Source organism: Clarias gariepinus, chromosome 8, assembly GCF_024256425.1.
Source record: "Clarias gariepinus isolate MV-2021 ecotype Netherlands chromosome 8, CGAR_prim_01v2, whole genome shotgun sequence".
Lineage (NCBI taxonomy): Eukaryota > Metazoa > Chordata > Actinopteri > Siluriformes > Clariidae > Clarias > Clarias gariepinus.
Genome location: NC_071107.1, coordinates 25,097,040 through 25,112,524, shown reverse-complemented (window position 1 = coordinate 25,112,524; position 15,485 = coordinate 25,097,040). Strand labels below are relative to the sequence as shown.

General features: G+C 40.1%; 1 protein-coding gene across 2 annotated transcripts in view; it reads left to right on the top strand.

Annotated features, from left to right (window-relative positions):
* The window catches only part of prkn (parkin RBR E3 ubiquitin protein ligase), a 112,256-nt gene that overhangs the window by 53,980 nt on the left and 42,791 nt on the right, over positions 1-15,485 (top strand). For both annotated transcript variants that reach the window (XM_053501367.1, XM_053501368.1), the window contains exons 5-7: positions 1,118-1,201; positions 3,077-3,192; positions 10,152-10,288. In XM_053501367.1, coding sequence (XP_053357342.1) covers positions 1,118-1,201; positions 3,077-3,192; positions 10,152-10,288 — 337 coding nt within the window. The remainder of the gene's footprint in view (positions 1-1,117; positions 1,202-3,076; positions 3,193-10,151; positions 10,289-15,485) is intronic.

The following is a 15,485-nucleotide window of genomic DNA, read 5'->3' as shown; positions in this document are numbered from 1 at the left end:
GGAATGTTTAAGCGCTTATGCTAATCAGACCTGGCTTGGTCCGGCAGTTGTTCATCCCAACACAATTATGGATGGAAATAGTGTCTTAATTTGGAACTGTGTGTGTGTGTGTGTGTGTGTGTGTGTGCGTGCGTGATTGTTCTTTTTTCTTTGTCCATTTCCACAATTCTCATTCCACCTGAAAATTTTGGATGTACTGTATAAGCTTTCTAAGGCAACTTTGGAAGTACTTCATAAATGAGTAATTGGTTAATATTGTTGCAATTTAAACATAAGCCCTCTCATAAGGGTTCATGTCTGAATGCGTGCACCATATAAAAACTGTCCCAGACATCATTCTAGGTCGTCCCTGGTAAACTTTACGGACCGCTTTCAACCTGGATCAAGTCTGAACAACATTCCTGGCTTGGGCACGCACATGGTTACGAAGTACTGACCACATAGGGTGTTGATGCATGTACAGTAAAGTGAGCCAACCAATCACGGCAATCGAGAAAAGCGAGCTCTATAGCCGATCAGGTTGCCAGATTGAGCAGGTTTACCTTGTGGACTACTTTTGTATCATCTTGTGGTGAAAAACGTGTCAAGTGCAGGAAATTAAACGGATGTGATGAAATTTATGTTGAAATGTATGCTTATCCAAATGGTCTTCGCGTTCCTTGATGATGATGCACAAAACCTGCTGTGTACCCGGCATTAAAGACGGCATGCTTATGTGGTTTAGGTTTGATTTTTAAAACTCACTTCATTGAGTTTCGAGTTTAGTTAAATGCCATACATACAGCATTGCGTGCACACACAAACACACACACATACATACTCTTTGTCTCTTTCTTTCTGGCTACAGGAAAAAGTAAAAGCACATTCAAGTTGCATTTCAAAGTCAGGTTTTTATTTTATCACTTGATATAATATGGCATCTCATGCAAACGGTAAACATCATTCACATATACTGCGGCTTTCTCCCTAAACGAAACCGTGAGAAACAAAGACGTTGTTTTTATGGATTGATAAAGCCTAAAATGTTACATATCTTACTGTATGTCTGGCAAGGGCTTTTTGGTAACCAGTCATTTACTACCTTTTTTTTTTTTTTTTGACATTTTTCTTTTCACAGGGACCCTCGTGCTGGGACGACGTGCTTCTGCCAGAAAGGATTCATGGTGTGTGTCAGTCGGAGGCCTGCGATGGCCGAATGGCGGTGAGGGAGTTACTTTCTGCACTGAATGCTGTCCTGCCTTCTTACAATCACTGTCACAAGTGGGACGTTTTTCAAATGCGTTAAGAACTAATGTGGAAATTATGTGTTTCCCATTAATTACTGGCTAGGTAAAAAATTGTTGAGCTTTTCAAGATCAGCAGCACCCCACGTTATGCATATTACAAGTACATCATACACATGTACTGAACTAAACATACAGACTTAACCATTTAAAAGGTACTCATACTGGAAAATTAAGAATTTCAAGAATTTCCCCCCCTCTAAGATATTTTTTTACAGTTGTATTTCAATCAATTTCAGTCAGTGTAGTTGCCATATGGGTTATATTTTTTTTCTTCAAAAAGTATATATATAAAATGCATAAATAATAAAACAGATAAGGTTAAAGGCACATACAACTTTTTTTGCACCACGGACTAGTTTTATTTTAGACGCATTGCACGCTCATAACAAAGCATAGTAAAGTATATAATAAATACGACATACCATAACTCATAATCAGTGTGAGCTTGTTTCCCTGCGATGAGACGATCCCATCTATAAATGATAATAGGAGACAGCGACACTAGAAGTGTGTCCAGTCAACTCCATAATTCTGTTTTAGTTGCTGTCACTGCAGACACCGCGCTTCACAAAGATAGGTTGTTGCAGGGATTTCAGTGCTTCAGTGCCGATCTCAGGATATTCCGCTTTGTTTTTAGTTGAAGTTGTCTCACACATACTTTTAAGGCTGCATCCGTTAGAGCATGTGAATCACCTGTTGCGATAAACCCGTAATTTAGGTAGGACTCTTGACATTTTCTTTCAAAAGCTGCTTTCCTTTTGTTGGCAGTCTGAGTCTCATCTGCTGTCTCATCATTGGCCTTTCACCTTTTCCAAAGAGGCTCTCCAAAGATGTTTGTTTTGTACTCACTTTAGCTAGATTGTAACATTAGCTTAATTGTATAGTGGATCAAAACCAATACAGAGAGAAGTGTGGGAAAGTGGTACAGATGGAAATAAAAGAGAGATGATCTGATCGGTTTTTAAAATAAAACACTTTGATAGTAAAAAAAGTAAAATAAAAACAGATATTTTTAATTCTTTCTGTGTGAGCGGTAACAGTTTTTAATATTTTAAATTTTGCCTATGGAAGTTACCAAATGTGATTCTTAGTGTGCTATTTATTTATTTTTTTTGTTTGTGATCATATAGAATCTTGGCCTTACATAGTTCTGAGTGACTTTGACATTATTTTCTGTGTTAATTCAATAAAAAACAACAGCCATTTTAGATATTTAGATATCACTGTGACTTTTTCAGTTGTCTTTAAAGCGTATAGAAAAGTACCTTGAAGATCTGTTCGTTCTAGTTAGGACTAGTTTTTGCATTTAAACATGCTGGAATAAAAAAACTTTCCAAGCAGTTTTGCATATACAAGGGTCGTTCATGTCAAACCGGGACTTGTGATTAAACTTATCCTATAAGAAGACGTAAAACAGATTTGACATTTGACATTCACAGAAGACATCAAGCACAGAATGATGATGATGCTGTTAACTGCAGGTAAATATTTGAAAGGTTTGAACGGTTTCAGTCGAGAAGCAGGCAGACTGATCATGATGCTGAGAAAACCTAATCCCCTGATGGTATCCAAGCACTAGTGAAACACTGCGATACGTAGATTAGTATAGCAGGGAATTATATAGAGAAATAAAGATAACTGTGTTATCCATAACTCATAACTGTGTTCTGTTATTCTGTACAATCAAAAGTCCCAGGCACACTTGCAGTTCTGTCTCACGTTCCATCATGTATTCAGTTTATCCAGAACCGACAGAAACATGGTGTCTTTTCTTTTGTGTTTTTTATTAGGAGTTTTATTTGAAGTGTGCCGCCCATCCCACTTCTGATGATGACACATCAGTGGCACTGGACTTGATCATGACCAATGTGCGCCATGTCCCCTGCATCGCCTGCACTGACATTGTGTGAGTGTAATTTAAGATGTCTAGAAGAAAACTTGCCTTGACTTGACTTAAAACTGAGACTGATAGATAACAGTATGCTTCCAAGGTGAATTCAGGCATGCTTTAACTCACTGTCTCCTAAAGTGTGAAGCAGGGTTGGGTTTAAAAAAAAAGAGAGAGGGAGCGCTATAGAATATGATACACCCACCAGGACATTAGTCAAACAAGCAGCAAAGGAGAGATCTACAGCTCAAATGGGACAGATGTTCCTAGGACTACCAAAGCATGAAAACTTCACAACACTGGGATCTATGAAAGAGTGGTTGTAAAAAAAATAAAGAAAGAAAGAAAATAAAATAAAGAAAGTGTACAAACTGCTGCTTTGGAGTTTCAGTGGCCATGTGAGAAAAGGCTGCCTGGTTTGATGAGCCCAGGCTTTTAACTTTTTGACCTTGACACAAAACGCTAGGTTTGATGGAAAAATAACCATCACCCTGAGATGCATGGTTGGGGTGGCATCATGCTGTAGGGGAACTGGTTCGGGTTGAGGAGTCAAATAAAAGCAATCCTAGAGGAATTCACCTTTAAATAGAACAGTGACCCTGTGTGGACCGCCAACCCTGCACTTGAGTGGTTTAAAACAACCAACCTGACAGAGCGTGAGCAATTTTCCCAAGAGGAAGAGACAGATGTGTTGGTTTGACCAAGTCTTGGTTCCACTGTCTGTGCAAGCACATAATCCACCTATATGTCATAGTAAAAGATGTTTAACACCTTCAAACATTAGACATGTTTTGAATCAAAGGGGGAAAAGGACCATTGAGTCTCCTGTCAATTAGACAAGTGAGTCTATTGTCAAATTTGAGTCAATTTAATGATGTAACACTACAAAGTGTCCAAAAGTTCAATGAGTGTAAATGATTATTGAAGCCAGTGCACACACACTGACACACACACACACACACACTGCCAGTTATACGGAGTACATTAGAGTTACACAGCTAAAAGTAGATACAAACCAACCACACAATGATTGGTTAAGCTGGTTAACATAAAGTTCTGTATTTAAATGTCTCACAGTAAGTTGCATATTGTAAACAGTGAAGGTTCAAGTACACAGTCATACAGAAGACGTGGTGAAGTCCTTTGGGTTTTTGATTTAGAATTGATCCACAAATTAATTCAGTTCAGTGTAATGTTATTTTCATTTTTGCAAAGCTTTACACACTCAAAAGAAAAATATGTAAATGAAATGTAAAAAAAAATGTGTATGAATCAAAATGATTTGATTGTCCCTGAAGGGCAAGTCGAGGGTGACGGGGGGAAAGAAAAACTCCCCAAGATGGCAATAGGCAGAACCCATCCTGATTTGGGTGATAACGGATATCAGGAATTGTTTTGCAGTCATACAGTGTGTTAGGTGGATGAAAGTTTATCGAGTCCAGTTCAGTTGTTGGTGGCTCATGTAGGGAAGTCCAGTCCTGACCATGGAGCGCTTATAGTCACAAGTTCTCAGAGAACAGATGTCTGCATCAGCCAAGGTCAGGAACGTCTACATGGTAAAGTAAAACCATCCCCAGTCACCATACGCATCCAAAGCAGACAACACAGGGCATCTATGCGGGGCACCAGGACATGACAGACAGGTCTAGAGGGCAGAGGGGGTCTGGATCACTGGCAGCTCAGGAGCGACATGTGTAAATTACACTCCCTCTCTTTCACTCATTCTCTTTACCACTTATCCAGTTTAGCGTAGCTGGAAGCCTGCAGCCTATCCCAGGGGCCTCAGGGCAAAAGGTGGGGTACACCATGCTTGATGTGCTAACCTTGACCCTGCTAGCTGCTCAAGACAAATGCCCTACTTGCACACCTACTTCAGCGTTCTTTTTAATAGGGCTTAGTCAGTTCCGTTTTAGCAATGGCTACGTTCTACACCCGCTGTCTCCAGGATCTCCCACGGATTAACGTAACTGGCGTGCATTGTATTTGCAAAACAACCATATTATATAAGAATATATATTGTATACTATATAAGAACTTAATAAAGTTAATGTCAACATTTAATTTTTTTTTTTTTAGATTTTTTCCAGATTTTCTCCCTAATTTAGTCGTGGCCAATTCCTCCCCATCACTAGGGGGCTCCCACATTAAGGCTACCACTACCATTCAGCCAGGAGGGCCGAATACTATCACGTGTTGCCAGCCGACTGCTTCTTTTCGAACTGCTTGCTCACACACCGTTAGGGGCGGAGTAACACACTCGGAGGACAGCGCTATCTGCTCCTTCCGCGTGCGCGAGCTCAAAGACGCCCCTGATTGGCTGTAGAGCCGTGATTAATGTGGGAGCGAGAGTACCTCCTCTCTGACAGAACTCAGCCAATCAGCTCTCTCTAGGCCTCCGGCTGTGAGAGGTACTGTAACAGCATCACCCGGGAATCGAATCAGCGATCTGCGGATGATAGGGCGATCACTTTCCCACTGCTCGGAGGCCCTAAAGTCAACTTTATTGTCAATTCTGCCACATTGAATTGAAATTGCACTACTCTCAGACCCTTGGTGGATAACGGATAACATTAAATACATAAAGTAGAATTTTAAATATACAAAGAAAAATATAAATAAATACAATTATACATATAATATAAAAAATACAAATACAATATACAAGTAAGCACACATTTTGCAAACCAGACAGAGTAGTGCAAATGCAGACATACTGTATAGTGCAAATAGAGCATGTAGGTATGATAAAGTTATAGAGAGCAGCTCTGTAACAGACAAGAGTCTTATGAGGTAGACTAAAGTCCAATCCCAATTCTATTTTCTACCCCTTCCCCTACCCCTCGCGTCTTTTCCTTGTCCCTTGAAACAAAGTGGAAAGGAGAAGGGTTAAAATATTTCCCCTAAGAAATGGGACATCACTACAACACTGTTATACGTCATCATACGTATCCGTTTATTTACATGTACACATACAGTATGGCCGTAAGCAAAAAAAACAATGCGCTATCAAATGCTCGGCAAACTGCCGTCCTACTTACATTTTCATACTTGTTTGTAGAATGTAGTAAAGTGTATATGACATAAAAATATATTTTTGTAATATCGTGCAATCGGTGCTATCCGCTAGCAAACTTTGGGGATTTTTTTGCTAACGTTTCTTTACAAAACATCACCATAAACACAAACACAAGACTAAAGGTAATATACATATAATGAAAACTTGTCATAAAAATCCTTATTAATGGCAAAAATTCGTTACATTTATGGGTCTGCTTGCTCGAGTGAGCAGCCATGTTGAAAATTTTGCTTAGCCCTTCGTTTGAAGTGAGGTCCCGAAAAATCTTCGTTTGGAGGTCTATCTGGCCCTTCCCCTTACCCCTACCCCTCCAACCATATACTTTCTGCTGTCTCTGAAATCTATAAACACATTTTTTTCTTAACATTTCCTCCAAACTCCAAAACAATAGCCGACTCGGCGAGCCCTATTACTTCAAAGCGGAAGTACGTAACGAGTCTGCGTGCAAGTAGCGTATTGGACAATAAACATTAGTGCTACTGAACTGAATCCAAAATCAAAATACCCCAAACACCGAATTGAATCAAATCGCCAGTCTACCCTTGACTTACAGCTCTATTAGAAACATCGCTACAACTCAGAGGAGTGAGGCAATTGCAGAAACAATTGAACCGATGAAGCTTTCTTTAAAATTGTACCACAAGTCTTTTAGCTGTGTTTTTATTACTACTAGGCAACAGGTGATTAACACAAACAACTCAGCGATACAAATTCTCCTCCCACTACGCCTACTGTAGCTGCAATCACTAGGACGGCACAGTCTATGGGCTTGCTAAAGGTCAGCAGTTAGCCATTAGTTCAGCACAACCGTCGCCACCTTCTTGCTTTCCAAATGATGAGAACAAGGCGAGATCTGGCACAATGCCGCCTAATCAGCAATCCTCACCATTTAAATCAAGAACTGATTGAAGTGGCACGGCAATTAGCTTCCCAAGTGGGCCTTTGTTTGGCCTTCGTCCTTCGCTCCCCTTCTCTCTGAAGGGCAGAAGCAAGGACGCAGGCGTGCTCTTTAAGCACCATAAGTAGAGGGCATACTGAGACTGAGACTCAATGCTAGAAGCCTGATTTGAGATCAGTTGTGTTTATTATTGAGGGTGTGTGCATAATGGACAGGGAGTTCTTGAGATTTGCAGAGAAAATGATTATTTTGGACGTTAGCTGTGTGTATGTGACACAGGCTCTTTTAGAGGATAAGTGGTGTTTTTTGAACACTCAGTCCTTGATTGGGTAAAAAAAATAAACTTAATCAAAACAAATAAGCAAGAAAGAGAGTCATTACTATTACATATGTTGGTGGTATACTTTATAATGAGTTTCTTGTATTGCTCTCCTTCCTGCACGCTTTCTCTCTCCCTCTCTCTTTCTCTCTTTCTCTCTCTCTGAGATGCACACACCTGTTTTTATGAGGTTGGTATCTAAACTGGATCACCCTCCTGCCTGCTGTCTCGAGCCCCATGCTGTCTTGAAACAAAGCTATTTCCCGAGACAGTCATCAGTTATTTGGGAAGCCTCAGGGGACACAACATCCTGAGCCAGTCGTTAGAAATTGAGTCCTGCCTCATGGCACTGCAGAAGAGTAAAATACTAATAGCACTACAAAACTATACAGAGAAAAATACTACTGGAAATTGGCAAGCAAGGTGATTTTTATTGGCCTGACATGAAAAAAAGGCAAAAAGGCCGATAGCTTGTTTTGCATTGCAGTTTGTAGTGTAGTCTAGGGGTGTAGTGCTGTCGCATGTGGAACAGCAATCTCAGAGGAAAGCAAGGCTCTGTGTTACTGAATCATCATCTCCAGACAAGAATTCCAATAAATTTGGTTTCCAGTGCCAGGATTGTGGAAAAAATCATTCATTCATTTATCCTACACTAACATTAGTGTTTAATTGTGGTCAGATAGATCTACGGACTATCTTGGTAGCACTTGATGCTACAGTAGGTAGGAATATCTTTCTGGGTGGGACACCAGCTCATTGCACTTACATAGCCATAGGCGGAGATTCCAGGGAGGCAGGAGGGCATAGTGCCCTCAGTAGCTGAAATATGGTAATAAAAAATAGGTGCAATAAAAATTTCTTGTGCATATATTAGGGCTAGGGAAATTAAGGCCGTAAAGAAAGGTTTTGTCTGTACATTGATCAAAACTTTTTCTTTCAAGGATATATTTGTGTAATAAATTTCTGTCTGTATGCCGGTCCAGACGATTTTGTCACAACTGTCTGGACAGATTTTAATTAAACTTTGCCAGTCCATCGGCATCCCTAAAGTCAAGCCTGCGCCATAATTTAAATCAAAACGTTTAAAAAAAGGGACGTTATAAGCAGGTACAACATTTAACAACATTTAATTAATGTTTTTTTTTTCATTATTATTATTATACAGTAAATGTCATTAGCTCTGGTTCTGATTTTTCAAGTTTGTTGTATAAAGTACTCGGATATGAAAACTACCATCACTGTAGTTTTTCTTTGATACAACATATTGTTATGACTTTTTTATGACTAAAGTTCTAATTATATTTAAAAACTGCGTCACTTTGCACCACCTGGCGGCTATTTCACAAATAACTATTTCACAAATAACATTGTTTTGCCGCGGCGGTGAGCAAGGCGGTAATAGGCATTTTTGTTGACTACCTACTGTATGTGCCAGATTACATCACAGCAACCAACCCATTTGTTGAGACAAATATAGCACTTTTTAAAAGTAGAGTACCTAAGTGTTCATAAAATCAACATTTTGGTTTCACTTACTGTGTGGTGCATGTTGAACTTCAGGCAGATATCGAAGTACTGCAAAAGTTCTGTTAAATTCTGTCTATCTACTTTTGCATGATGCTGTGACAAAACCTGACTGGACAGACATACAGACAGACGGAAAATCTTCTGTGACTGGTTTCGGGTCCTTTAATGTATAAAATGTAAAGATATCCTTGAAAGAGAGCGTTCTGACCGATGTACAGACAGAACCTTTTTTTTTATTTATATAGATACACAGCACCAGCCTGTGTGTGATATACCACAGTGATCAGAAACTTCTTTGATTTGCTGTGTTATGGCATTATTATCTTTTGCTACAGTGTATATATACACAAGATCTAGTGCAGTAGTTGGGTTCAGTGCTCTCCCGTGCACAAATGTCAAACTCTGCCTATGCACATAGTGCATCCCCAATGTATTATGTGTCTAATACAGAGTTCGACAAGACAATCACGTGTTTGTCTTGTTGAATGTCCTGTGACAAAGTAAAGTCTAATGAAAACTTGTGCTGTGGTGCTATTGTGTTGAATAGATGCTAACTTATCCTGAATGGGAATAGAGAAAAGTACAAACTTTGTCACAGGACAACAGAAAGACTTTGTACAAGTTTAGAACTACAATAGACTCTTGCGGAAAGTGATGTGATATTTTTCATTCTGTACAAGACTGTGACAGTCTTGTGATAGAATCAATATGATGAATCCGTTTCCTTACAAGAGCAAGACTTGTACACTGTATATCAGCACGGCTATGATGCGGTCGAGGGCACAAGGATGCAGCCTAAGTGCCAAAGCCGTCACAGCCGTGCTGCACATCCAGAACATCCAACATGACCTTGACATTGCTTTTATACAACAGTTCCCCATATAAACAAATTTGGGATTCAGTTATACTTGTACAAGGTGCACCAAATAACCTTTTTTTATTATAGTGATTGAATCTCCAATGCTTACCGTTTTTTCCAAATTTATTTGAGTAATCAAATAATGCGAAACTAACGTATTATTTATTAATTTTACATTTTATTCTTCTAACTGTGCTTATTCTCTCTCTTCCGAACAATACGGCTATGTAATGATTACATGCACACACAGGGTCAGTGCTAGTGGTTACAGTCTAGTCTGATGTGTTCTGTCTTGCAGGAGTCCTGTCCTGGTGGCTCAATGTGCCGAGCGTCATGTAATCTGTCTGGATTGTTTCCACATGTACTGTGTGTCCCGACTGAATGAGCGACAGTTCATCCATGACCCTGCGGTGGGCTACTCACTCCCCTGTGCTGGTAGGCACGAAAGGCATGTCTGCTTCTGTGTGTGTGTAGGTGTGTGTGTGTGTAAGACCATGTAAGTATGTGTGTTCACCAATGATTGATTGTAGTAGCTTTGTGGCTGCAGTGAAGAGGAGATCCTATCATAGTGTTGCGTTCTCTCCCTCTCTTTTTCACTCTTTCTCTATCTGTATACACACACACACATACACACTGCAAGTATAGTCCTTCCTTCTGTCTCAGCCTGAACATCCATTACTGCCATGCTATAATAGGGCTCCTGGGAGAAACACTGACCTCCCATAAGGTAAAGCATCCTCTATCTCTCTCACCTCTCTGCCTTACACGCATATACATCGGCTCATGCACCCACCCAAAAATTTCTGGGCCTTGTGCAAATGCCATGTGTAGGCTAAAGTTGCACATGGTAAGGTTCAGAGCTTACGAGGGTGCATTTAAATAGGCCAGCTCTACTCTGACATTGTATTCTGCTTATACTACGGGTCAGATAACAGCCTAGCCGTAAGTTCACAGGTAAAGTAAACAATATTTATTCCTTTAGTTTGTGATAACAAACCAACAATCAGTGTTCAAAATGAATATAGATTTCTTCATTGCAAAACAAAACCACAAAATGCTGCCTGACAATAATCAGGACCTTGACTTGGATCCAGCTTGTTATATAACCAGACACGTTATTGAAAGGTTTAATTTATGATACATGGCAGGTACCTACAGTAGCACTACAGTGCATTGTTTTTGATAAGTACATATGACGTTAATCCACAGAATAAAGTCTTCCACTTCCACATTTCAGAACATATTATTTAATTACTTATATTAACTTGTTTAATATAATCCTGGAAACTATTATTTATTTCATTTTGGCAGTGGAATACCTACACCAATGATGCACATTTACTGTAAGTGATTTAATGGCACCGAACCATGCTTTGAAGTCTTGTTGATATTTTAGAAAATTCAAGTTTTAACTTTTTACCTACAAAATGAGGCAGCATGGTGGCGTAGTGGTTAACACTGTAGCCTCGTGCCTCCAGGGTCGAGGGTTTGATTACTGCCTCAGGTCTCTGTGCAAGGGGTTTGCACTCCCAAATTGCCCATAGTTCCATAATCATAATTAGCCCCATACTGAAGAAAAATATCAAGGTAAGTGCCCCAATGACTACTGTCCCACTACACTCACTCCAGCCATCACCGAGTGCTTTGTGTAGCCGGTCATGGACCACATCCAGTGGGTTTTTTTTTCTAGACCCTCACCAATATGGTAACTGGAAAAATTGCTCCACCATGTGTTATTGGTGGCCTTATGCCACACTGACAACATAGACACTTAGGTTAGAATGCTGTTTAGTGACCTCAGCTCAGTGTTTTACACCATCATACCTCAGACACTGGTCCCCAAACTCCACTCACTTAGATCAAAGTAAGTACTTCAATATGCAGCTGGATTTTGGACTACCTGAGCAACAGGCATCAGTTTCCTGATCCAACACTCATCATCCCACTCCATCACCCTGAAAACCGGACCCCTCCTGGGCAGTGTATTGTGCCTGCTCCTTTACACCATGCTCACCCACAGCTGTGTCCTTATAAAGCACAGCAAGCACTTCATTAAGTATCCTTACGAGAGCTTTGTTGTAGGGCTCATCACCAACAACAACAAGGCAGCCTACAGAGAGGGAGGTGAGGCAGCTGGAGTCCTGGAGCAAAGACAGGAATCTCTCTGAAGACCAAAAAAAGACTTTAGATTGTAGAAGGATCCAGGCATCTTCCTCCCACATGTGCATCAGTGTTACTTGAAGTCGTTGGGAGTACACATCACACGCATTATCTCATGGTGCCAAACACTTCCTCCTTGGTGAACAAAACACCATCACCTCTACTTCCTAGGGAGACTGAAGGAAGCCAGCAGCCCATCAGTTGCTTCTGCAGAATCACGGTAAAAAAAATTTAAAAAAGTGCTCCGTCTTGGACAGGAAGTGCTACAGCTGGTGGTGAAGATAGCCCAGCACATTACTGGGTCAAGTTTTCCTCCCACTGAGGGCATTAACATTGAGCTGTTTATGTCAAAAGCCTGCAGCATTAGGAATGATCTCTCCCAACCCTCACACAGACTGCTCGCACCCCTCCTGTCTGATCGCAGCATGTGAGCCAAATCCTCCAGACTTTCTTCCCACAGGCAGTCAGACTCCGGAACAGATCGCTGAACACTTACACTTTAATGTTGAACTTACGACTCGCATCTCTTGCACTACCTACTACAGTATAGTGCAAGAGTTTAATACCTTAACCTGTATAGACAATCTGCACTTCAAACAGTGTAACTTGCTAATGCTATTGCCATGTACAACGCTAACAGAATTTATTTAATACAGAAATCCCAAATAAAATATATTAAATGATAATATAAGAAGTAGGTGTTTCACTAGCAGGTATTGTACTGCAACAAGAAACAGGCAGTGATAGAAAAAGGGAAAATTGACAGTGAAAAAACACTGTAAAAATATGCATCCATTCTTCCTGAGAGACTCACAGAACCGATCTGCTTTATTTATAAAGAATCCATGGCTGCTGTAAAAAGGTGTAATGGTAGGCAGAGAACATTAAGATAAGAACCACTTGAATAAACTGGGTAAAATCATATCAAATTAAAAACAGAATAATTATTAAACCAATGACGCAACAAGAGCAAGCAGTAGTTGCTTCCTTCACATAGAGTGGAAAGGGTGTGGGACAAACTTTGGAAAACATCGTCTGATGCTGGCAGCATGGTGGTGTAGTGGTTAGCACTGTCGCCTTACACCTCCCACAGTTTTCTCCCACAGTCCAAAGACCTGCAGATTAGGCTAATTGGCGTTCCCAAAATTGCCCGTAGTGTGTGAGTGTGTGTATGTGTGTGTGCACCCTCCAATTGATTGGAACCCTGTCCAGGGTGTACCCTGCCTCGTGCCCTTAGCCTCCTGGGACAGGCTCCAGGCCCCCCGTGACCCTGAATACAGGATAAAGCGGTATAGAGGATGAGTGAAAGTGAGTGAGTATCTGATGCTAAAATAATGTGGAGTGTGTAAAGTAATGCTTGATGGAAAATTCTTTGTGCAACAGCTGTACCTTGTATTTTATGGGATGCATAGAATTTGTTTTGCTTGTTTGTCCTAAACATTAACTATTTTTTATATGCCCCTAGTGACCGAGTAAATCTTTGTGGCCCATAATAAATTGCATGCAAATGCTTATAGTTTTTGCTTGTTTACCGGATTGTTGAAAATGAAACACCAATCCAACGAAAAAAGATACTTGAATATTTGTAATTAGCTCGTCAGGCAAATTCATGGGCACCTCCTCTCTCGGTTGGCAACGCTGTCATGGGCAGATCAGGTGAAATGCATGGCACCTGGGCACGTGTCTACATAAGCTCCTCAAACGCCTCACTCAGCATGTGGGCATAATTGAATGTCCGCACCAACCAGACAGTGTGTGGACTTGGTTCGCCTGGTCACGAATAGGCTCTGGTCATGTTATGTGCTGAGATGCTAGACATCTTATGGTATACGAGTCAAATGCGGACATTACTAAAGTCCAAACATTCGCTCACCATCCCTGGTGGTCGAGACATGATTACCGACTCCCCAACAGTAACCAGGAGCCAAATAGCTGTAACTCATTCGTTATGAAGTGTCCCTTAATTTTTGACATGCAGTCCTCTCAGGTTCGATTCTATAACACAAAGGGCATTTACTTTCGTTTTAACATTAAAACTCCTCTGAAATAACTTTCATTACTGTGTACCCAAGAACACTTTTTTGTTTTATATCACTTTGTTCATTAGTCTTTTTTTATTTCGGTACTTTTTCAAGCACTCTCCTGGTAATTTCCTTTCTTTTCTTGGTAAATTATGCTCATCTTTGACTGCCCTAATTTGGTAGTTTAATATAAGTCACAATCTTTGTTGGTGTTTTCCATGAGATTAAGTAGTTTTTACGTATGCACATTTATAACGGTGTGTAGAGGAGAATTGGCACAATTGCAACGGTTCTATTCAGCAAGTGAATCCAGATGGTGTCCTGTGTTTTAGCCAGAAGGCAACAAAGCAGCATGGTTGTAACATTGCATGGGAGCAATTCTAACAGCACTCAGAAACACTTTATTCAGGAAAATCAATGTATCATCTATCAAGTATTCACTACTGTTGGGTTTAAATTTGATGAACGAACTGCTAGATCTGTATGCTGTGCTGAGACACACATGCCGATCAGAAGAGATGCAATCACTCACATACTGTACGCACAATGGAGTGTCACAATGTTCTTTAGTTTATTCGAAGAGAAGAAAGAGGAACACAAGTTCTAAGCCATTTCCTGAGTGTACGCAAAGCAAATGTGCATCTCATCCATCCGCCACTGCATCAAAGAGCATGACCTTTCGCATGTCCTATAGATGTTCTGCGAAACAAAAGAGGGTGGGGGTGGTGATGAGGGGGGTCGGCAGTGTGTGTAGACATCGGGTGAATCATAGGATTCCTTATATTGCCATATAAGGATTAGGAAAGAACTCAAAAGACAGGGGGTCATGCAAAGGTTAATATGATAGTTAAAGAACCACATCATATCATTATGTCATTTTCTTCTCAAGGTGGCTTGGAAAATATGTTGTATTTGTTGTGTGGAAACCGAACATAGGACTGTTACCTATTTAAAAACATTAATTGGTTTATGGTGCAGAGCTCATATGGACATTATGCTTTTTGTTTTTGGTAGTGTTCATCTTGCCATATCACTCTAATTATGATACTATATACTCTAGTATAGTCCATGGTTATTACAGTTTAACTCTAATTATGATTTATAAAAACAATGACTTAATGCATTGTGCACTGTTACCAATTAATATTTATGTGGACGAAAATTAATGTGCATCTTTTTTTTTTATCGCAGTGCTGTTACCCTTTACTACTCTTAGCAGTCTGAGCCCCTGTGCAGCAAGATCCAGTATGATGATAAGTGCTATTATGCAGGCTGTCGCCATGGTTTCGTACAATCTTGCAAACATAAACAGCATGCTCAAACGAAGAAAAGTATTACAAGTGTATACAACTGCACAGATTTTATAAGGAATAATATCATCATAAAATACTTATGGTTTTAATATCCTATATGGCAGAAAATTAAATTTTCCTGCAGGAGTGGACATATCC